A 24,963-nucleotide genomic window follows, 5' to 3' on the forward strand; every position below is an offset into this window, starting at 1 on the left:
GTTGACCCATCTCTTTTTACTGGTCCCACAAAAATTAATAAATCAAAACGCAACGTTTCAAGTAGCGAAGAAAAAAACACACAGCGCACTCTGTACTAAAACACAGCTTTGGGAATCAAAGAAGAAGAAGAAGAACAGCCGCCGAGAATGGCCGGGAAACCTGGAACGACTCCGACGACTTACTCACCGTCTCCGACCACCCAGAAAACCCGAAGACCCATTTTCAATGAAAACGACGTCGATTGGGTCCGACCCGATGGCCGTGGCTTCCACCAGTGCCGACCCGCATGTACTTTCTTTTTCTTTTCTTTCATGTATTGGATTCATATTTCTTTTTGTCTTTGTTTTTGCAAAGTTTTGTTTTGCGTTTACCAATGATAGTTTCTGGAACTTTGGGTTGGTATTGCGTGTGGGGTGCTTTTCAACATGATCAGTGTGGTCGATTTTTTTTTCAAAAAAAGTTAATTTTGATGAGACTTGATTTGGTTCATCAGTTTATTTCATGTGGGTTTTTCGAAAGAAACAAAATTAGCATCTGGGTTTTGAAGATTTTCATGGTTGTGTATGAAAAGGACTGTGCTCTTGTGTCGGTTGTAGGTGTGTTGTGAGGTTAATGGGAGTGATAATCACATGCATTGGATTGTTTTGGTTTGATTCACTCTGCTTTAACATTGTCAAGGCTGTTTCATTTGTTTGAATTCTAGTTTCAATTTGTCTGTCTGTCTTTCTTTTTCTGTTCTTATTTGTTTTGTTTTGTTTATTCTATTCTTCTATCCTGCTATGCTTTTCATTATCTGGGTTATGAGTATCTTATTGCCTCGTTGTTTCCATTGCATGGGTTGTGCATTATTGTGTTTGGTTGAAGTAAATGCATAACCACATTGTGAGTTTCCTGTTGTTTCTGATGGTGTCGGAGTTAGGAGTTTGATGTTGTTTTCTGAATCTGTATAGTGTACTTGGTATCATTTGATTCCTTGCTTTGTTAATAAGAGTATGATGTCATTGTTTGTTGGGGTTCAACGATCTGTTGTCTGTTAATGCATGAATTTGGAGGACTTTGCATGTTTAACATTACAATTGTGGCTTCGTGAAGCATGCTTTCTCTTCATCCATTTGGTGATTATCTATATTATGAATTTTATTTATTCTTGGTTATTGTTTTCATCTAGACCTTTTAACTGTATACTTACATAAAAAAGTTTTGTCTGTATACTTTGGTTGATCTTCTTCACACCCTACCTTAGTCTATATCTCAGGTTTTGGAGCATATCTTATGATATCTTAATACTGTACATTAAAAGTCTAAATTACATTTTTAAGGATCTCTCTATCACAAATTTACCATTTTGATTCACATCAAAAGAAGATGTAGTGATAATATGCACTTGGGTGGCATCCAATGTGGAGGATGGATCTTTACCACCTTAGCATGACAGTTTGTGTAATGACCTGCCTATAGAAATTAAAGCATTTGATATCATTAGATGAAAACTCCTTTGCAGGACTCTGTGGATTACCTCTTTATGGAAATCCCAATGTTTATCATTGCTTCAAATCTTTCTCTGTCTTGATTTTTTTCCCCTTAAGCTGATGGTTGCTCATGCTGGGAAATAGACATGATCCCAATGCTATAATCGCAGCCTTGAAAGAACTGATAGTCTGATATGTTCTATTAACTCTTACTATACTATTAACCATAAGGCTTATGTATCAGACATGTGCACGTTGAGTTGACTACAACATATGAAGCAAAAAATTAGGCAGCTCAGCGTCACATCACTTGAAACTGTTCAAGTACATTTTCTTTTGAATAAATATATTCATATTAAAAGAAGGTTTATATTTAGTCTAGATGTCATTTCCACCAATGGCTTTGGTTGTGCTATCTTCTCTTCCCTGGTTCTACTTTTCTTTTGGGGATGAATATAATCTAGACCTACTATCACTTCCAAATTTTTTTTAAGGCTCTTGTTTCCAAATCTGGCTTGGCACTGGTGGTTTTTGGTCCTGAAAAGTGATTAAATAGGTCCCTGGTTGCTATTCCTATTGTTTGCTTCATGGATATGCTAAATTCCATTGCTTATTAGATGGCATCATTATTGAAATGTTGAAGTGCCTAAAATTTTTCTTGTGCATGACTGCATGGACGTGGTCAAATTACACAAGGTTTTCATAATGCAGCAATATTCATTTTAGTCTTTGCAACTACTTTCTGTTGCCAAGTTAGCCTAAACCGTTTGGAGTGAGTATTTCAAGGATAGATGTGAGTCTCAGGCTTTGCTACTTGTTAAGTTGTCATGGGTGTTGAATCATAGATAAGGAATGTTGCTACAGCATTCAAATGTTGTTCTTCTATTAAACAGAAGCCAAATTTATCACCTCTGACATAAATTGTTTTGGAGCTTTTAACCATGTAAAAGTTTAGAAGATTGAAGCTTGTAGAAAATATTGAAGCTTGTGTTTTGGACTCTTATTTTCATTGTAAACTTTTGCTAAAGTATACGCTTCATTTTATGATCACATTATGACTGGTATAGAAGGAATAACAAGTTGTTGGTGGCTTGCAGTTTTTAGGACTGGTGCTGTGAATGCTGCTTCAGGATCTGCTTATGCAGAGTTTGGAAATACCAAGGTTATTGTATCTGTGTGAGTATATATTTTACTTCACAAATTGTGTTTCCTTGATACTCTGCTTTCTTTAGAATGGAATCTTTAAATAAATCCATACTTTAGTTTTCCCCTGCTGCCTTCCCCCCCCCCCCCCCCCCCCCCAAAAAAAAAGAACAAAAAATTTTCTGCAAGACTAGTATAATTTTTTTAATTTTCTGTAATAAATATTCTAGCAAGATATACAATAGGCAGTTCGATTCATATTTAGATTCAAGGAAACTTATTTAATGTTTGATCTGAGTTTTGGTTGGTTTAGATTTGGGCCAAGAGAAAGTAAGAAGGCAATGATGTACAGTGATATTGGGCGGCTAAATTGTAGCGTCAGCCATACAACTTTTGCTACCCCAGTCCGAGGACAGGTATGTAGGATCTTTCACTGTGAACTTAATGTCTGCTATTTGCCATCTTTAATGATTGCAGTAATTTTTTAATTCCCTTCCATTAGGGATCAGAGATTTGCCATCTTTAATGATTGCATTAATTTTTGAATTCCCTTCCATTAGGGATCAGAGCACAAAGATTTTTCCTCAATGCTTCATAAATCTTTGGAGGGTGCAATAATCTTGGAAACTTTCCCCAAGACAACTGTAGATGTTTTCGCATTGGTGCTGGAATCTGGTGGCAGTAAGTATGAAGTTTCAATTAGAATTAATATAGTAGTCTTATAAAAAGAATTAATAGAGAAGTCTATTCATGAATGACTTAGCTTCAGGCAGTGAATGACTGAAGGTTGGGGTTGGGGAGGTCTTGGATCCAATTTCTAATGATAATAATAACAATAATAGTAATTGTGATTTTCAATAAGTAGAAATTTAATTTCAACAGAAACTAATTGTGGTCAATTGTGTCTAAAATGATATTGATTCTTAATAGTGAATATATATTTTTTTGATAGGTAATAAGAGTATTATTAATCAAACTATAAAACTGAAGAAATCAAATACAAGGTGTTCATGATGGTGAACACAAGAAAAAGCAACAAAAAACAAACAGCAACAAACAACAGGGAAAAAACTTAAGATGCAATACTAAGAGAAGAAAGAAACTCAATGATAGAAGAACAATCCGAGAAGCCCCAATACCTAGATCAATCAAACAAAGTCTTCTAGCATAGAGCTTGTAACTGAACCAAGGATTTCTTATTGTCCTTAAAAGAGCGCCGATTTCTTTACATCCAAACAATCCACATCAAACAGCTAAGAACCAAATTCCAAATGTTTGAATTAAATTTTCCCAGCCAATAGCTCCAACAAAAAACCAAGCTTTCCATAGAGCCTAGCATGGCCCATTGGATCCCAAAGAGCTGAAGCATATGCATCCACAACGAGTGAGCTATAGGACAATGAAGGAGGAGATGGTCCACAGTGTCCTCATTACAATAGCACATACAACACCGATTCACCAAAGTGCGTCCCCTAAGCATAAGATTATCCAAAGCTTCCATCTGTAATTGTCAACCAAAGCTTCCACTCATCATATCTCACCAATTTAGAATGGAAAATTCTCACTTCTGATGTAACAAAGTCCAAAAAAGTGTATTGGGTGTCCTAGATTAGTTGCAGATATGTATGGTAGCTCCATTGTCATGACCCTTTTTTGATACTCCTTTGAAGCATGTTTGGTATGTTATGGCCATGTTATTGGGATAAAATTATTATTTTTAGATAATTTGGTTGCACTTGGCCAACATATTTTGGACTTATGATGGACATATTAGATACAAAATTTTCTTTATGGGGTGTAATTGTTGAGAAAAAAGCTATAGTGGTTTGACTTCAACTATGAAGAACAACAAAGTAACTTTTAGAAATATATAACAACGGTTTCTAGCGTGTGTTTTTGTGTACATATATTGAAATGAGACATAGCAATAGTTTATTTTATGTTGGAGACCTGTTTTTGTTTGGGCTACAGTTTCTGACAATATATTTGAGCTGACAATATATTTGAGTTGTAGGCAGTGATATCGCTTTTGAGTTTGTTGATAAGCTTTATACCTGTTCACTGCAGGTGATCTTCCTGTCGTGATATCATGTGCAAGTCTTGCCCTAGCAGATGCTGGGATTTTGATGCACGACCTTGTAGCCTCAGTTTCTTTGGTATGCATCTCATCCAAACACTTCCGTACATTTTTCAGAGGATAGTTGAGCATGATGTAAACATCAGAGGATAGTTAAGCATGATGTAAAAATCATTTGTTACAAACCCATGGGTAGAACTCACCCTTGAAAACCGGCTTGTAAGGAGAGGGTACTCAAGAGCTTATAAACACATGGTTAAGCTTATGCTTAATCTATGTAGGACACTAGGATCATAACATACCACCACGCTTCATAGCCGACATCTATGACGGCTTACTCTAGCGACATTGACCCGAAGGTAGCCCTTTCTCTTTTGGTGGCTCCACTCACCTATCAGTTATTTTAATCTAACCTCTAGGTCGCTTCTTCCGGGATCCGACCACAAAGCCACAACTCATTCCATCCCATACTCAATGAGCTAAACCCGATTACTCAGGGTGGTGGTTGACTTTGATACCAAATGTTACAAACTCATGGGTAGAACTCACTCTTGAAAACCGGCTTGCAAGGGGAGGATGCCCAAAAGCTTATAAACACATGGTTAAGCTTATACTTAATCCATGTGGGACATTAGAATCATAACATCATTCCATAGAATCTAAAAACTTTTTTTTCCAATTTAAATTTTATTATATCTCTAATTCTGTTTTCTTATTTTCTTTTTTAATTTACTTATTTGGTTAGTAGTGAGTAGTGAGGCATTTGCTGTATTGATATATCCATTTTATCACTTCTCTAAAATTCTCATCTCAACTCTAAATATGTATTTACCTTTATTTTATTGCTAAACACACATTAAAAAAAAAAATTATTGCTAAACACAATATTGGGGAAAAATCCTCTTGTTAGCTCTAAAATTATTTGGGGAATTCACTGTTTGTTCTTACTATTTTATTCAAAGGGGATCAAATGATCTCTTCCCTTGGAAAGGTATTTGGTGGCCTTTTTTGTCCGGACAGAGGCATGGGGAAAGATACTTGTGACAACCTTATCAAGAGGGATATACTCTAATAATTTGGTGTTTCTTATGCCAATATAATGGGAGATGGTTGACCATCTATTGCTTCATTGCAGTGTTGTGTCTGATTTGTGGAGCTTTGTATTTAGAACCCTCGGGATTCATTGGGTTTTATCGAAACAGTTATGTGTGAATGGAGGAACTGGGTTGGTAGGCATTCATTGGATATATGCAATATGGTTTCATCATGTTTGATGTGGACTATATAGAGGGAATGTAATCAACGCTCTTTTGAAGATGTGGATGCTACAAGTTCTCAACTGCTAGCAACCTTTACTAGTTCCTTATATGAGTGGTCGTGTGCATGGAGCTTTACGAACAGTGATTCCATACCATCTTTTATAGATACATTTGTCTTTTTGTACATAATCTTTACTTGTAATTCTGTATGCTTCTTTGTGATCTTTATGCATGAAGTAGCCTATAAAAAAAAAAAAAGAAAAAAAAAAGCATGTTTTTATAGATCTCTTTTGCTTATCAAATAATCACGTCTTGTGTTTAATTCTTTGGTGCCTAGTCTTGTCTTGGTAAGAACCTTGTCATCGATCCTATTTTGGAAGAGGAAAGCTACCAAGATGGAGGCTTGTTGATTACATGTATGCCTTCTCGTTATGAGGTCACTCAGCTTACTGTCACAGGGGAATGGTCAACCCCAAAAATTAATGAGGTAAGTCTTTCAACTGGAATAATCGCTTATTTTTACCCTCATCTAGAAGAGTTGTGCTGTATAAGAGAATGGAATGAGCTCCATGATTTTGTCTAAATGCAAGGTTCTATACATCAAGGACTGGGTGGTGGAACTTGCATGCTTTCTGGATCAATAAAATCCTTTCATTAAAGTCACCTAGGCAAAGTGAAATTTGAACCTGTACCACCTAGCAGTTTTGATCAGTGCTTGTACTCGTAACTATACATTTATTCATGGATCTATAGGGTAGTTCTTTAATGGGCCAATCCAAAAATTTCTCATTTGTTTTATATATGATAGCATCAATAGTTTGGATAGGGCTTGAGTGTACTAATATTGCTTTTTGCAAGCAGGGGATGCAGCTATGCTTAGACGCTTGCTCAAAGCTTGCAAAGATCATGAGATCATGTTTGAAAGAAGCCACTTCCACTTCACAAGAATAGGGAAATTTTTTCTCCAAATTTTTATATACAGGTTGCAGATTTAGCATCTTTTTTTCCCCCTGCTTCCCCCCCCCCCACCCCAAAAAAAAAAAAAGTAAAAAGAAAATATACTTTATAGATTGATTACTGGTTTAGTTTGGCCTATTTTTGGTGGTTGCACTTTACTTAAACCTGATTTCTTTGAATCTGCAGCATATTTATTCTATTTAAATTTTCAGTTCACAATGCAGTGTGCATTTGAACTTTTAAGGGGAATTTTTTATTTTATTATTATTATTTTTTTCTGAGAAACATTTTAAGGGGACTTTAAGTAGGCCATTCCAAGTTATAAAAATATTTCTCAATGTGTTTATGGGATTTAGTGTATGTGGTGAGTCTGGTGACAAATGGATTGGGTTCAAGTCAGAAACATATCTTCTTAAACGGTTTTCAAAGCATATGCCTCTTTCCCAATCTTTTTCAGAGTTAGGTTAACAAGTAACAACCCATATTTTTTTCACATGCAAAAAAAAAGAAAAAAAGAAAAAAGACAAAACTTGACAATTAGGGTGAGCGTCAAACCCAGCTAGAGTTGGGCCTGACGTATATAACAACTAATTTGTATCTTTGGGCCGGTTAAATCAATAAACATACCACATTTTCTGACCCGCTTCCGTTGCATACCTAGCAAAACATTGAAAAGATCAATATATTTTAGGTGCAAAAATTATCCGTCCAATGGCAGGAAGTGAAAAAAAAAATAATAATTGGGACCTGACTGCTGAAAAGTCTAGAAGATGAAGCTCATCCAAAAAAAAAAAAAAAAAAAAATGGTCTTGAAGATGAAGTGTTGAAACTCGGAAATAATGCACTCTCAGATATGATAGTCACATTTACTATTAGGAGGCCATGAATTATGATTATAGCAAAGTGCCTGAGGTAAAGAGGTACATAGCCTTTGTACAACGATGACTTCAAAACAAGTGGGACTATTTGGGCATTTGAATAAGAAGTCACAAGCACACTAAGGAGACATTGATTAATTAATTAATGGTCTTATGGCCTAACCTTTGCTCTTTTCTTTTTCTTTTTCTCTTTTTCCATAAGTGGCTCCCAATCATTCGTAGCATGAACAGAACTTAAACTTTCAGTACTGTATTGTCACACCCCATTAATTTATTGTGCATGCTTTATTGATATATATATATATATATATATGTATTTTTTTCCCTTTAACCAATAAAATATACAGATTTTGATTTCTTAAGAGAAATTTCCGGTGCAATTTGCCTTGGTTGAAGAAGGATTAAGATGCTTCTAAAAATCAAGGAACCACTAAATCCAAGGGGATTTTTTTTTAAATCATTTGTCCTTAAGGCTCAATCCGAGGTTCACAATGTGCTTTTGCATGTGGTGCATTTTATGATTTTTTTTCCCCTTTTTGACCAATAAAATTATAGTAAAGATTCAATGTTCTAAAGAGAAATTTCAGGTACAGTTTGCATTGGGTCAGAGAAAGAAAAAAATGGATAAGAATTCAACCAAGGTCATACATGAACTCTTCCACAATATGATAAAAGGAAGTCCTGTCAATGACCCAATCCTATTCCTAGGTTTTGCAAGGAATACATTCATAAACAATAGACAATAGTAATGTGGTAGCCAGTTTATGACAGCTTAGCATTGTTGCCGGGACTCAGCACAATCAATGGTTTTAATCTACGATTCTCAAGAAAAGAAAAAAAAAATTTTAATCTAGGACAATGTCACATGATCTAAAAAGTGTGATGTATTTTAGAGAAGAAAAATGCTAAATATATTACAAATTTTATTATGTCAATTTGATTTATATCATCGATAATACATTAGTTTTTGAAAATTATATCATAAAATTTGTAACATATCTAGCATTATGAATGAATTCAAGCAAAGCTTACCTGCCCCAAATGATTCCATAAGATCGTAAAGTGTCATTCAATACAATTAAGAATCTACTATGCTCCTACAGTTGGACTATATCTAACTTACCTTCACTGGTTCTTTGCCAATTAAATTATTATAAATCATTTGAGTAATATTTATAGATTAATTTATTGGGCAAACAATTATTTTACATCTTAACGTTTAGCGTATTTGTCAATTTACTCCTTAGACTTTGAAAAGTATCAATTATAAATCTTTTGAAGTTTGTAAGATAATCTAATTTAGCCCTTAAAAAACTACTAAAGAAAAGAAGACCCATTCGACCAAAGACCTTAGAAACTTTTTTTTAAAAATATCTCTCTGGCTTGGAGGATCACTTGAATATTTCAATTTTGCATTCTAAAATCATTTGTTTATCTTAGAAAGTGTCTAGTTTTTTTTTTTCCTTTTAAGAGAGGTCATTCAGTATATTGTCTTTTGAATAAAAAAATAAAAAAAAAAACCAATTTTCAAAATCACACAACTTTAATTAAACTTAAATAGAAATATAGAATAGATTTAAAAATGGTATTAATGACTTTTCAATGAACTAAAGGGTAAGTTAATATAGTTATTATGAAATATTTGGTACACTGGAATGGTGAAGGAAACTGTAAGTTAGGAAAATTATTAGAGCATATTCGATACAATAGTTTGGAGACGTGGTTTTCTTACTAAGGGTCCGTTTGGATACAGCTGAAAACTGAAAACTGAAACTGAAAACTGAAAAACACTGTAGCGAAATAATTTTTAAATGTGTGAATAGTATCGTGGGACCCATTTTTAATGAAAAAGTTGCTGAAAAGTGAAATTTGTGGGTCCGTGAACAATACACGATGCTGTGATTGGTCCATATCAAAGTACAAACAATAGCCGCAAGGTCAAGTCAAAAGTCTGCAATCTTTTATCTTTTTTCTTTTTTTTTTTTTTTTTTTTTTTTTTTTTTTTTTTTAAGAAAAGAAGAGAAAATTTTCCTTGTTGGTGAGGCAGTCTTGTTGGCTGTTGATCCTTAAGACTTAAAGAGTGTGGACAAATGAGAGAGAGAAGAAGATGAAGAATAGTTACTGTAAAGTGTTAACTTTTTACTTTTTTAGGAAGAAAATGTTATTAATTTGAAAGAATAGTTATAATTTAGAAGTAATTATTTTTCCTAATAAAAGTACAATAACAACTGAATAGTTAATACTATATTGTAGTGCAGGGGCAGAACTATAAAGTTACATGAGGGATTTTTAAAATTCTTTTAATCAGATATGGTAATACATAATATTTGAGAGTTTTGTTTCAAAATTTATATACTTGGCTTCCAATAATTAAAAATCAGCCCCCTAAAATTGAAAATTGTCCTCAACCTAAAAATTTTAAAGTGGCCACTTAGTCCATATCTATGGCGTGTGGCGCCATTTCAAAACAAAATCTAATATATATATATATATATATATATATTTTTTTTTTTTTTTACCAACAAAGCAAAAACAAATCTCTAATGAAAACGATATTTGCTTAAGAGAAAAATGACTTATGCATTATAAATTTATAATTATATGTTTGGTATGAAACTTTGGTTGTTTGTTTATTTGGGACCCAAATTAAAAGCTTGGAATTTGGATATTTGGGTATTGTCATACTATCCAACTCCACCTAAATGATGTTCATTTATTTATTTATTTTTATTTATTTTTTCGCTCTTAGCAAGATAACTTTACAATTGAGTATCATTATCATTATTATTTTTTACAGATATGCTAGAGTTTCAACTTATAACGTTTACTTTATAATAATTGCTCTTATTATTAGACTAAGATGTCAATTGATTTTTTGTGTAGATAAGGTTCAAACCCTAGAATGGCAAATCTTTTACTTGATGATAATAGGCTTTATTAGTTGAGCACTTGAGCTAATTAGAACCCATATTGAGCATCATTATTAATTATATATATTTTCTATACAATAATAAAATTTTAATTAAAATAATTAGATATCAATATATTGAATATATAATTGAGTTGTTTATTCACAGCTAGTTCTAGATTCTAGAGAAACGTATGAATCTTTTAAAAAAATTAATTGATATTTATTTTTTAATAAACATTATTTATCCACAAGAATTTAAAAATCATGAAAAATTAGGGTTGAGAATGGTACTTTACATTATGAGCATAATATAGTTCAACATTTGGATTTCAAAAAAAAATTGTTAAATATTTTTTAATTGTCACAATGACTAGTAAGGACTAAAAACTTAATGTCTTATTAATTTGTTTATAGAGTAGTTGTACTTATATTTATTCTTCAAATTTCTATTATAACTATGAAGTATGAAACAGGTATTTGTAGTTATAAATATTATCGAAATTAAATTTCCCAAAAAAATAAAAGATCATATTACAACTGACTTTTGGGTTCATATTTTAGTCCCCTTGATATAAAAGCCAAGTTGCGTCCTTCTTATAGAACGTGTTCTCCATATCAAATGTGCTCCTAAATACACAACAATCTTCATAATAGTTGGGTTGATTGGTTTTTATTAATTTTATTTGAATCCACTACTAATATTATTTTCCCATTCACCATTCAATTGTAAAATATTTTATAAAATATATTGACTCTAGACTTATTGATCTTTATTTGGTTATTGCATTAGTGGCACATACATGATACAACATTTACATGGCTGCTCGAGCGAAGAGGCAATCAAAACTTTTTGGTGATCACCATTTTTATTTATTTATTTTTGGTTGATATTTTGATAATTACCATAAGAGAGAAGGTATTTAAATTTTGGATATCTCAGTTGGAAACGCAACCATTTGAATTACAAGTGCATAGCCACACAAATAGGGGATAGGACTCGTTAGTCATTAGCATTAGATGATTATTATTATTTATTTATTTATTTATTTTTTCGGCTAGAACAAAATTGAAGGAAAAGCTATTCCCACAAGCAGTTGGGCTTATTGAGCGTCCCCACCACTATGGACGTGGGAATAACAACCCACATAACATGATTTAAAAGGTACTACCTAGTACCTATTTTAGAAAAAAAGAAAAAGAAAAGAAATAATCTATTAACTTGCAAATTATGCACACCGCTTTATTATTTTTGATGTTGAAAATTGAAATATATAAAAAATAAAATATTTTTAGAAATGGGGATATTTTCTGGATAAGAGAAAGCTTTACAATTTAATAATCCGAAAATAATAATATCTTCTCTCACATATATTTAACTAATAAAACCCCACTAGCACGTAAAAAGGTGAAATGCTGTAAATTTTCAGATTAGTGAATAATTACTTGAAAGTGGAAAGATAATAAGAGTACGAACATTGGCATGGATAATTAATTAGGATTGCCACTGAAATGTTCAACATCTATTTCATATACATCTACGTTGACCAAGATAAAAATGGGTTTAATTTTGCAGATGGTTGAGTAACGAATTGATTAGGATTGCCACTGATTTGGTCAACATCCATTTTTTGATCCCCTATATAATAATCCCTTTTCACCAAATATTCACTTGGTGAATGAGAAATTTCAATGAAACTATTTGATTAGAGATGTGATTAGTTTTTATTTATTTATTTATTTATTTTTATTTTTTTATTGATGAACTAGAGATGTGATTAGTTGCCCTTTAATGAATAATATATTTTTATACATTCTTTAATAAAACTTTGAATGATCAAGGCCCTGTTTGGTACGCACACTTCAGCAACGTTGTTTGCTGTTTAAAAACCCAAACAGGTGAGCTCCATGCTGAACTATGTGTTTGGTAAGTGATTCAGAACAAGTGTTGTTTAAGTGTTCAAATGTTGTTTGAGTTTGTGTTTGACATATTACCGTAGAGAGTGAAACACTTTGGGCCCACCTGATAGTAAACTCTCACTCTTCTCTTCCATGAGTCTGTGTAGATGGTCTCTTCTCTCTCACGCGTCAATGCATTGTGGCATCTCAGCAATGTCTCTCCCACACATCTGTGCAGTACTGTTGTCAGCTTTTTTAAAAAACAAAACACACACACATACCCAACATACAATATTTCTAATACTAAAATATACTATTTGAAACACATTACCAAGCACATTTTTTTTTTTCTTTATGAATACTATAAATACATATTTTTTACAATACTTTTTAAACCACATTATCCACATCATTTTAAATAACGTTAATCAAACTCCTTTATCAAATAAACAAATTAAGGGAGACACAATTTCCGCAATGAAATGGGTGGGACAAGCATATTCCATGTCATAATCAGCATGATTAGTTAAGTGTTCCCCACCACCCTTAGCTTATCTATAAAGGGATTGACTATTATTTTTCATTTTTCCGAAGCATATACTTAGCTTTAATTTTTTGAAGCCAAAAACTAATATCTAAATTACAGTGGAGCTAAAGATGTTCTCAAGTCTCAACAACCATTATGTTCAAAGTTCAAACCCCCAATAAAGAGAATTAATCCCCTTTCACCAACTTTTCATTTGGTGATTATTATTTATTAATTTTTAAAAAACTACCACTGGCTTATATGTCCTTGACTAATTATTTGTTTTTCCTACTTTCAATTAAAGTAAAGTATTCTGACCAAAGTAAAAAAAGAAAAAGCAGCAATCTCTTTGGCTCTTCGAGACTTGAGTATTAGCACCTATAAAGCAGGAATTTCCGCATCATATAAAGAGCATATCTTCCGGTTTGTGGAACACCATTCTAAGGGAAGCGTATGAGTATCTTTTCTTCTAAATATTGCAAAGGTCAGCATAATTTGTCACTAAAATATTAGAATAAAAATAAGGAGAGAATTAAGCAACAACAAAAGAGAGAGAGAGAGAAAAAATGCAGTGTTTTAGCCAACGTTCAAAGAATGAACCAGAGTATTTATAAGAGGCTAAATCCTAAACTAACCACACATTAAACCATGGTTACAAGAATTGTTGTATAAGTAATACTTTGTTTAAGATAAAGCTTGAGCCATGACTTTAGGCTTGCGACATTTAATAAAAGAACGCAAAAAAAAAAAAAAAAACTTTATGAACCTTATTTATGTTTTGTTTGTTAAGAAATAAAATACTATCAAATGTAAAATTAAACCATGGTTACAAGAATTACTTGTTTGGTATGACAAGTAAAATTTTTTAAGCAAACCACCAAAACCGATGGCCCAACACCAAAGTTGTTGATGCCGAAGGTTCGGTGATCAGACTGTTGGAACCAACTATCAAAGCTGTGGCTCCAGCGACCAAACTATCGACGATCATCATTGGAGCAGTATTTCCAGTGACTAGACTGCCAACACCAATCCACAAAATGACGTCATCGGTTATCGGACCTCCGAGACTGGTTGTGGTGTGGCGTATCTGGCAACTGCTGACACCAATCACTAGTGACCACTAGACCACTTGTGCTAGTTGCCATAGTGAAGACTCCGAACATTGGACCACCGACATTGGTCACGGAACGGAGTCACCAAACATCAGACCATCAACATAGGTCGACAGAGTGGAGTCACCGGCCATCGGATCACCAGCACCAGTCGATGGAGCGGAGTCTTTGGACATCGAACTGTTAGCATTGGGCACTGGACATCGAACTGACAACACTAGTTGTTGAAGCGAAGTTTTTGGCCACAGGACTGCTGTCACTGGTTGCCGGAGCAAAGTCTCAGGCCATCAAATTGCTGGCACTAGTCATTTGAGTGGTTTCTCTAGCTACTAGACCAATGACCTAGTAATTAGATGTGGGAGGGAAAGCCACTGTTTGTTTTTGGAAAATGTTTTACCAAATTTTCAAAGGTAAAACATTTTACGATCAACAAAAAATATTTTACAAATTTGACTATATTTTAACTACAAACAAACACTTGAAAAAAAAAAAAAAACATTTTTGAAAAAATATTTTACTTCAAACGGAGCGTTAGTATGTAATTCATTCTTTAAACTAATGTCAAATTTGCGGAGTCTTCCAAGTTTCCAGCCTGAAAAGATAACCAAACCCAGCCTAATAACAGACTAATAGTGCTGCCAAATCTTTAAAAAAGGGAAGGTTCAACAAGTAATTGAGATGTCAAAGTCTGTATATAACTCATGAGCCAAAAGAAAAAAATTCCATTTAGGTGTCAGCAGCTGGTATACCTTTTCTGCAAGACTGCAACCCTTGCTTTTGTGCTTTAAAAAACATGAGTTAACGTGACCATAAACTACACGTTTTATTTTCTCATCCATGATTCATTTACGCTTTCCTTCCCACCTCAAGTTTCAAAACACAGAGTCTAAAAAACAAAAAGAAAAAGAAACGATAATCCTTGTTGTACCTGTACCTGCTCTCGCTCTCTGTCTGCCTCTGATTAAAGAAACAAAACCTACATGTCTATTCCCTCTCTTTCTGTTGATTAATAAAGCAAACCGTATACCTGCTCCAGACGCTACCATTAACCACATGAGTAGGGCCAGTTCGAGGGAACAAAGGAATTTTCAAGATCACACTGAAACTGTCATTGACCCAAATGATATCATATCATGCAGTCTCACTTTTATAAATCTTTTTTTATTTTTATTTTTATTTTTTTAATCTTTGCATTTTAATTTGTTTATGACATTCACGATGTTCAATAAAAAATTAAGAATAATTCAATTTTTTATTTTTTTTTAATTTTGATTTTTATACGAATGTTAATGAAAATAACTTTATCCAACTTTGAAGTATAACATTATTTTTTTCCTGCAATAGATATAAAAAATGCAACCTAGGCAACAATATTTGTCCTTTTCTGGTGCCTCCGGCCGCTACTGAGGGAGGAAAAGACTTGAGAACCAAACAACTTGATTTTTGTTTTTTTTTGGGATGAAATAGACATTTTTAATCCAAAAAATGAAAGAGTACATATACACCACAGGGAACAAAGAATTACTACAACATAAGCAAACATTGAAAAAAAAAAAAAATACTGAAAACTGAAAACTAAACACTTAATTAAACTGTTTAAACCCCATTTGCATAAACTATAAGAGGCACAGTCTGTCTCTGGTCTCACAAAGAAGCATATAACAAGTTCCCTAGCAAAACACTGACCAAGGATGATTTGAAAGTTATTCTAAAAAATAAAATTAAACCCCACTCTGCAAACTATTATAATTTATTTAGGGTTTGTTTGGATACTGCTTATTGTTGAAAACTAAAAATATTGTAGTAAAATTATTTTCAAATGTGTGAATAATATCGTAGAACTCAGTTTTAAAGAAAAATTTGCTGAAATTCGTACTTGTAGATCCCGTGAACAGTGCACGAGACTCATTGTTTAAAATGCAAATGCAGACATAGCCGTCTTCAGTGCAATCCAAACTAACACTTAATCTTGCAATGATGAGTTGTTCATGCAACTATTTCATGACGATGTCTTCTTTAAAATTATTATTTGAAATAATGAATCTCAATGTTGATCGATACACTGATGTCTATTAATTAAATTTTGTACTGTTTTGATTTTTTTAAATCTGAAATTAGAGCAAGCCCATAAAAGCTCATCCCTAGGGTTCCCATGGTCATCATTACTAGACTCAAATATATGTTATTTTCTATTCTTTCCTTTTCCAAATTTGTCTCTTTCTGAAATCACCAAATTTCTAGTTGATAACACAAGAGAATTTTAGTGTTTTAAATGAATAAAGAAAGGAAAAGAGAGACAGAGAAAGTTAGACCAATCTATGCCTGCCAGTGTGTTGTTAGACTCAATCTATGCCAGCCAGTGTAACTTTAGCAAAAGTTAGACCATTCCTGTTTTTTATAGTTATACAAGATTAAATCTTGTCAAGAGTGTTTTGTCTTGGATTTTACTATATAGATTTTATAAAGTGACGTGCACCAATTAAAAAAAGAAAAAAAAAGTAATTAACATTTATTTATTATACTATTAAAATTTATTAATTATATTTATTGTCATGTCACATTATAAATTTTATGTTTTAAAATTTGTAGTAATTTTAGAAATTTTCTTTTTACTAATCTAGTTGTAAAATCACATGTTTTCTTCAAGAGTTTTGTAGGCTTCTAATTCAACTAATTAGCACAACTTGATGTTTCCAACTGAGACATATAAGGTTCAAATCCCCTTGCACCCTAACTATTAAAAAAAAATCACATATTCTCTATGTGTTTATTATACATACACAGAATTTCACATTAGTCATTAAAAAAACTAAGAATTTTGAATATTTTTTTAAGGTGAAATAGTTTTAATATCATCCTTTTTTTTTACTAGTACTAAGTGTTTGAATATATGTATATATATATATATATATATATATATATAATCTTTGACAATGGATTTGACAAAATACTTAATCGATGATTAGATATTAAATAATATATAGTAATTTAAAGTTAAATAAAATGTAACTTAAATCTAACCATATACTCATGTATGTGTGCACAAATACACACATATATAGATTAGGTTTAAGTTGTACATTCTTAACTTTAAAAACTCAATAGAACATAATATTTTTTACCGAAAACTAGAAACTTATAGCTGAATTAAATGCTTTTCTCATAATTGTCGTGCTTACCAAATATCAAGGTGATTCAGTATTTTAACAATCTTATTATAGCATGAAGTTGAGGATTTTTGTATTCTTACTCAGCAGTATAAGTTTACATAGTTCTTCTCAAAAGAAAAAAATTTACATAGTAAATGACATTTGGTAAGTCTTTCCCATATTGATATTGCCGTCCCCCCCCCCCCCCCCCCCCCCAAAAGAAAAAAACAATAATGTTAAAATTATCCATGGGACAACTATTAATTAATGTTATACAAATATTTTGTCAATATTTTTATATTAGACAAATATTAGTGTCCATAAATATTTTTATATTAGACAAATATTTTGTCAATCCTAGAGTTATATCTTATATTGCATTTTCTATGTACTATGTATCGAATCGTTTCTCAAAAAAAAAAATGTATCGAATCCACAAACTCATACGTTTGGGATACTTTTTAAAACTAATAAAAAATAGAAATTTGGCATGGGGTACACCGTACTGGCTATTTCGCGGAAACCTTCTTGAATGAGATCATAGGAAGACTAACATTTTTCTGAATGAGATGATAGTTAGACTAACATGTACTTGCTGAGAAACTGTCTTCATAGGACTACACCGTGTGGAACTATATGAGAAAGGTTCAACTATTTAAATTATTCAATAAATTTATGTTGGTAAAAGTTTTGTAAAGCCGAGTACCGAACTACGTATTGACAAGTGTGTACCTTCCTTGCTTTGGCCTTAAATGGTGGTACCTATATATATGTAGTTTGAGAAGCAACATGTTGGAGTTTACACTTAATGTAAATCACTAAGGAACGATTCATGCTAAAAAAGAAAAGTCATAGGTCTTATTGACCTTTTCTAGCATCAAACTTGTTCTTGGTCATCGTAGTTGATTCAAGGAGACAATATCCTCATTTCAGATTTTTTTTTTTTGAAATATTGAAAGAGCTAGCAAGTTCAACAATTGAACACAACCTTTTGGAAGAGCTAGCATCACTCATCAATATGGGTCATGGTAATTCAAAATTCATGAGGTATGTCCTCCCCTTAATTAATTTCTGAAATGATTTCAAATACAATATCAATTTGATCATCATTAGAGTTCTTAATTAGATTAACTTTTGATTTTTTCAGAGTTCAAGATGATCATGAAGTGCCAGTCCTCTCTAAAACCAGTGAACAAGATGTGATAAAGAGGGCCGCCGGGGTTGCTGAGGAGACTGGAAGATCATTTAAAGCTAAAGTTCTGCGTAGAGTTTTTTCTGAGGACTTTGAGAAGGAAAAGAATAAGATATTGGATCCTCGAGGACAAGCCATTAGCCAATGGAGCAAGTTTTACTTATTTGCATGTCTAATTGCTTTATTCGTGGATCCATTGTTTTTGTTGTCGCCTATAATCAGAGCTGAAACATGCGTAGACAAGGGAAAGACTCTTCAAATTATCCTCACAATCATAAGATCGTTGGTTGATGTGTTTTATGTGATTCAGATCTTTGTTAAGTTTCATACAGCATACATAGCACCTTCTTCACGTGTATTTGGAAGAGGAGAGCTTGTTATCGATCATACAAAAGTTGCAATGAGGTATTTACGAAGAGATTTCTGGATAGACATCATGGCTGCCCTGCCTCTTCCTCAAGTATGTCACTAAAATTCTTGATTATGCAGGCCTTAATTTCCAAGGTGTACCTTTCTTCAATAAGTTAAGTAATGGCGTTTTGACCTTTTGTTTTTTTTTTAATGTACATTTCAGGTGTTAACTTGGGTAGTTATACCCAATTTGAAGGGTTCTGTATTGAGTGTGCAGAAAAATGCCATGTGGTTTATCATGATTTTCCAGTACCTCCCAAGAGTGTTTCTCATCTATCCTCTCTCATCACAAATTATTGATGCAAGCGGTTTTGTGACAGAATCAGCATGGACAGGAGCTGCTTATAACCTTATGCTTTATCTGTTGGCAAGCCATGTGAGTAGATCAATGAAACTCATTTCTCTGTTCAGCTTCCTTTTGGTATGGTACTTGGGATTTGTTAGCAAAGAGATGCTGGATTTTGTGCATGCCACATAATACTTTCACTTTCTAAGTTACATTTATTAAAAAAAAAAAAACCATCTTCGTCTATGTGATGAGTAATGTTTCGGTCGCGATATATTATGAAAATTGTTGTGATTTTAGAATTCTTTTTATTAATTTACATTATTACCACATATATTTTGATTTTTTTTCCTTTTAATTTTGAAAAGTTTCATCATGGTCCACCAATAATTTTTATTCCATTTTCCAAATAGTCATTTGGTCCAAATGTGTTACTCCAACTTCTAATAAATGCCACCTAAGCCATCCTATTGGACATTTTAATCCAACTCAGTATTTCCTATTTTAAAAAAAGAAATAAATTTATTAAAATAAAATACACGTTTCTTTTGTGTACTAAGCATGACCTCTCTCTCTCTCTCTCTCTCTCTCAACTAACAACATAAAACCCAATTCACCCATTTTCATCTAAACACAACCACATGGTGGAGTTTCAAACACCAACAACCACAAACACCATACTTGCCCCCCCCCCCCCCCTCTCAAATAAAAAAATTATTGAAGTCTCAAATCAACACCATGAATAGATTATATATATATATATATATATATATATATATATTTCTCTCTTTCTCTCTCTCTCTCTCTCTCTCACACACACACACACACACAACCAACCTAAATAACAGATCCCAACATCAAGACCGACCTTATCCCTAAATTTTTTATGCGATACACAAGTTGCCTCGTTGACTATCTTAGGAGTTGAGTACTTCTTTACTTCTTTTAACTCTTCTCCTTCTCCTTAATTACTTAACAAAAGATAAAAAAAAAATGAAAAACTAACTTGGGGAACCTTCCTCTCACAAAGTTAAATTGAAATGCCATTTTCTTTTTAAATAAATGAAAATGACATGTAAGATGTAACTATCGTGTACGTTAGTAACTAATCTTGTGATGTCTCATGCCTGCATGCTTTGACCCAACGTATAACTACCACATTTTTTTTTTTGGGTGTGTGTGTGTGCTGAATAGCGTATAAGCTACCTTAGGTCTTTGTTTTTTCTTGGTTTTGCTTATAACACTAAAAAATATTAGAAGTCTACGGTTCAAACTTGAAAGAGTGACATTGAATCTTTAATTAAAGATCATACATTCATATTCACCCACTTTCCTCACACGACGGCCCCTTCAAGATCATCAAAGAGCAAATTTTTTACACCGTGTCAGTTACATAGGATTTTTTTTTTTTTTTTGATAATCAGTTACATAGGAGTTTGAGATAATTATTATTATTTTTATGAGAGAATAATTATTAATTTTTTTAGTAATGCTATATTCACAAACTATTTTACAACATTTTTACAAAATGTTAATGTGTCCATCTTTTTAGGGTTTGGCTTAACTCCATTACTTTTTAAATTGAAATCTCCTATTGTTTTAATGAAAAACTGCCATATCATCTACTAATTAAATAAAAGATGGAGATTAAAACCCACTATCACTTGCTGTTGTGTATTTGAAATAAAAAGACACCTTTAGTTAAAAAAATACTAGAGGTAAGCCAAACTCATCTTTTTATTATTTTCATTTAAGCCTACCATTAACATCATTTTTTCATTTACCAATTATCACTCACTACATCAGCGGTTTATAAAATTTTTTATAAAAAAGTTTGTATCTCTAGCATTACCTTTAATTTTTGAGAATTAGTGAAAATTTTGTTATTCATTTGATACAATTATTTGAAAAGGGAAAAGTTAATAAATGCCCTAGGGATAATTTTAGTGAACCATGAACCATTTTAAGAAAGTTTTTATATATGGAAAAAAAAAAAAAGTAATTAATATTTTCATAGCTTTTTCAATTTTCCATAAAAGTGGTTTAAAAACTTTTTAAAAATAGTTTATTAACAATTGCCTTAAGGGCACCCTTTAACATGACTCTACTAAAAATTATAATTTTCATGAATATCTTAATTCCTATTAAATTCAAGAATTCCAACTCTTAAATGTGCAATATATACTAGAATAATATTTATTGCATAGAATGTGAAAGTTGGAATTCTTGAATTCAATAAGAATTTTACATTAACTTTTGCATATTACTTTTTATGCTTATATAATATATTTATACCTAATGACTTGCATTTATTGGTTTTCAGTACCACATTATTGTAGATTTGTAGTTCATGAGTATTTAATAATTTTCCAATATATATACTATTCATTAAATTCATTGTACATACATATCTTCATATTAAATATGTGACTTCTTGCTAAGAGTTTTTTTTTTTTTTCAATTAATTGACACATTTTTAATTAAGTTTTTAATGAAGACATTTGGGGTTTAAATTCCCCCATCCCCTACTACCGATGTATCAAAATTAATAAAAAAAATATGTGACTACTTAGGCCAAGAACCTTGTAGTTTAATGACATTCCATCCTCCCAATCGAGAGAACTTTGGTTCAAATCATTCATTCTTTACTTATTGTAAGCAAATAGAAAAAAAAATTGTGACCCCATGTAGCTAAACTAATTAAATCGAAACCAATTCTCTTTTTCTTTTTTTATGAAGGTTTCAGGAGCTTGGTGGTACATTCTAGCAATTGAGCGACAAGAAGCATGTTGGAGAAGTGCATGCAGCCTTGAGTCGACTTGTCAATATGGATACTTTGATTGCGGTACCGTTAATGACGCTTCTAGGACCAATTGGTTCAACTCGACAAATGTCAGAAGTCTATGCGTTCCAAAGGCAACAGGTCCTAGCTTTTACCAGTACGGGATATTTGCAGATGCAGTGAACTCAAATGTTATAGGCTCCCTATTCTTCAACAAGTACTTTTACTGTTTATGGTGGGGTTTAAGGAATCTAAGGTAATATGATTAGCCTAACAAATCCTTATATTTAATTCAGTTTTTTAGTTTGTCAGCAACAAAATTGAGTAGCTAATAAAATGTAGGAGCTTTTAGGTGAAAGTGTTGAGGTCTCATTTTATTTTTCTAGATAAATATATCAATTTCATGTCCATTAAACAAGCAGTTCTGCTATTGGAAAATATCATTGATTACTGGTACTCGTGTGCCCTTCTTTCATCAATTCGTTTCACTTACACAAAAATGGTGTGCAGTTCTACAGGACAAAATCTTTCTACAAGCACTTACATTGGAGAAGTAACATTCACCATCTTTGTCTCCACCCTTGGGCTGTTTCTCTTTGCACTGCTCATTGGAAATATGCAAGTAAGTCCTTGGGATGATCTCCCAAAACCTTCTATCTTCTTCTCTTATGGTGGTAATTCAATAGTTGGGGAAGAGGGATTTGAATCCTGGACTTCTTCGTTAGAAACACTTGGAAGTGCCAACCGAGTGTACAAGACTCTTTGCCTCTAAAATTTTATCTCAACTGCAAGCAAATATGATGTCCATGTAGCGGGTTTTTAAGACGTAGACCTTATTTGGGTAAATAGATGTACAATTCCTTCACATTCATCTTCTTTGTAAAACACTTGCCATTGGAATGTACTTACAAAGTCCATGACTGTTTTCATGAACTCCAAGAAACATTGGATATACATAGTAATAATCAGTCATTTTGAACAAGCAGAGATACCTTCAATCAGCAACACTGCGACTGGAAGAATGGAGGATCAGGAGAACTGATACAGAACAATGGATGCATCACAGGCAGCTGCCTCCACAACTAAAGCAGTCTATTCGACAATATGATCAATACAAGTGGTTGGCAACTAGAGGGGTCGATGAAGAAGCACTTCTCAATGGCCTCCCTATGGATCTTCGGAGAGAGATCAAGCGCCATCTATGTCTCTCTTTAGTTCGAGGGGTAAGTTGTTCTTATGCATTCATATCCTTAACATGGATAATATCATAATATTTTATGACGCATCTAGAGGATTAGATATAAATTATCAATTATGATAGTAATTCGTTTTGTAACATATGATATGATTCAGAGCTAATTTTCTAGCTTTATGATGTGGTTAAATAGGTTCCGCTATTCAATCAAATGGATGAAACAATGCTGGATGCGATATGTGAGAGGCTTAAGCCAGCACTATGCACCAAAGGCATGTTCCTTGTGCGTGAAGGTGACACTATCCATCAGATGATCTTTATAATTAGAGGTCACCTTGACTCTTTCACCACAGATGGTGGTCGCACTGGGTTCTTCAATTCATGCAGTATTGGCTCAGGTGACTTCTGTGGTGAGGAGCTACTAACATGGGCCCTGGATCCGCGTCCAAATGTCATCCTCCCATCGTCCACACGCACAGTAAAGGCTATAACTGAAGTTGAGGCATTTGCTCTAGTAGCAGAGGACCTAAAATTTGTGGCATCACAATTCCGAAGGCTTCATAGCAAACAACTTAGACACACGTTTAGGTTCTACTCACATCAGTGGCGAACATGGGCAGTATGTTTTATACAGGCAGCATGGCGTAGGCATAAAAAGCTGAAGGAAATGGCTGAACTTGGAGCTAGGGAGCACGGACGACCCCAAAAGAATTCCTTTTGGATGAGGTATGCTGAAACACTACTAGAGAGGAGTAGAAGTCGGAGGCTTGTTAACAACTCTGCCGAATCAAGTTCTAGTGTTGTTAGCTTGCTACAGAAGCCCACAGAGCCAGATTTTGATTGAATTGTACAATACAAACTCTGGAACTGGGCCTCACACTGGTGAGTTGTTTGTGTACCTTGTCTCACTTTTTCCCCTATTTTTGTTGGATGAATGAATTGTTCAAATTGGAATGGTAGACTTGAAAAGCATATGCAGTAAATGTATACCAATTGTATACCAATCAATTAAGGACATTACAGTAATGATCCCCTCGTTGCTGTTAGGATTTTTAGTATTGGTTATTTCCATGACAGATTTATTTGTAATTATTCAAATGTGTTCAGTTGTAATTATATGTTGTAATTAAGGATGAAGACAAAAGAATATTGTTCATTGTGCTGAAATGAAGATTTTGGTCAAGCAAAGTTGCTTGATCAGTCTACTAAACCAGGGATTTTGGACAAAGTTTTGGCAGTCCTTCGTGAGACTAAGGCTGCGTTTGTTTTGGCTTCAAAGGATTTCCGGAAATACTTTTACACCTGTGTGTGTGTTTGGTAGGTACTGAAAATTGGGTCAAACGGAATTGGTATTCCGCGTTGATTGTAAAACAAGACATTTCGGGCGTAAAACCATTTTAGGTTTTATTTTACTTTCAAATGAATTACACTCCTCTCACACATGCACCAACCTCATTTCAGCTCCAGCCCACACACCAACCTCAACTCCACACATTGTTCGACGCCAAGCTCTAGCCGCCCAGCCAAGCCAAGGCTAGCCCAAATCGTGCCGCCCCTACCGCCACCCCCTCTGCCCAGATCACGTTGCACCACCGAGATCGCACCAAGATTGCACTAGCTCGTTCGCACCAAGATTGCACCGAGATGCACCCACTCAACCTCACTGCCATGCTCCATCGCTGCATGTCTCCAATCCACCACCGCCATCACCATCCCTGC

The 24,963-nt window shown here is 33.3% G+C and overlaps 2 protein-coding genes across 2 annotated transcripts; both read left to right on the forward strand.

Annotated features, from left to right (window-relative positions):
- Positions 1–64: 64 nt before the first annotated feature.
- On the forward strand, positions 65–7,155 carry LOC115983204 (exosome complex component RRP41-like). The gene is made up of 7 exons (XM_031105851.1): positions 65–289; positions 2,568–2,646; positions 2,927–3,029; positions 3,174–3,294; positions 4,681–4,769; positions 6,287–6,436; positions 6,811–7,155. Exons 1-7 carry the CDS (start codon positions 148–150, stop codon positions 6,898–6,900), a joined length of 774 nt encoding a protein of 257 aa, XP_030961711.1. The 5' UTR covers positions 65–147; the 3' UTR covers positions 6,901–7,155.
- An 11,037-nt stretch (positions 7,156–18,192) lies between these two features.
- LOC115987359 (protein CNGC15b-like) lies at positions 18,193–24,403 on the forward strand. The gene is made up of 7 exons (XM_031110913.1): positions 18,193–18,425; positions 18,526–19,030; positions 19,145–19,357; positions 22,007–22,305; positions 22,560–22,671; positions 23,036–23,272; positions 23,438–24,403. Exons 1-7 carry the CDS (start codon positions 18,397–18,399, stop codon positions 24,086–24,088), a joined length of 2,046 nt encoding a protein of 681 aa, XP_030966773.1. The 5' UTR covers positions 18,193–18,396; the 3' UTR covers positions 24,089–24,403.
- The last annotated feature ends 560 nt before the right edge of the window (positions 24,404–24,963 follow it).

Source organism: Quercus lobata, chromosome 1 (genome assembly GCF_001633185.2).
Source record: "Quercus lobata isolate SW786 chromosome 1, ValleyOak3.0 Primary Assembly, whole genome shotgun sequence".
In the NCBI taxonomy this organism is placed as follows: domain Eukaryota; kingdom Viridiplantae; phylum Streptophyta; class Magnoliopsida; order Fagales; family Fagaceae; genus Quercus; species Quercus lobata.

Coding starts and splice junctions, on each gene's coding strand:
- LOC115987359 (XM_031110913.1), top strand. CDS start 18,397: ATGGGTCATGGTAATTCAAAATTCATGAG. Junction 22,306..22,559: donor TGGGGTTTAAGGAATCTAAG/GTAATATGATTA, acceptor AATGGTGTGCAG/TTCTACAGGACAAAATCTTT. Junction 22,672..23,035: donor TGCTCATTGGAAATATGCAA/GTAAGTCCTTGG, acceptor TTGAACAAGCAG/AGATACCTTCAATCAGCAAC.
- LOC115983204 (XM_031105851.1), top strand. CDS start 148: ATGGCCGGGAAACCTGGAACGACTCCGACGACTTACTCACCGTCTCCG. Junction 290..2,567: donor CCACCAGTGCCGACCCGCAT/GTACTTTCTTTT, acceptor GGTGGCTTGCAG/TTTTTAGGACTGGTGCTGTG. Junction 4,770..6,286: donor TTGTAGCCTCAGTTTCTTTG/GTATGCATCTCA, acceptor TTTGGTGCCTAG/TCTTGTCTTGGTAAGAACCT.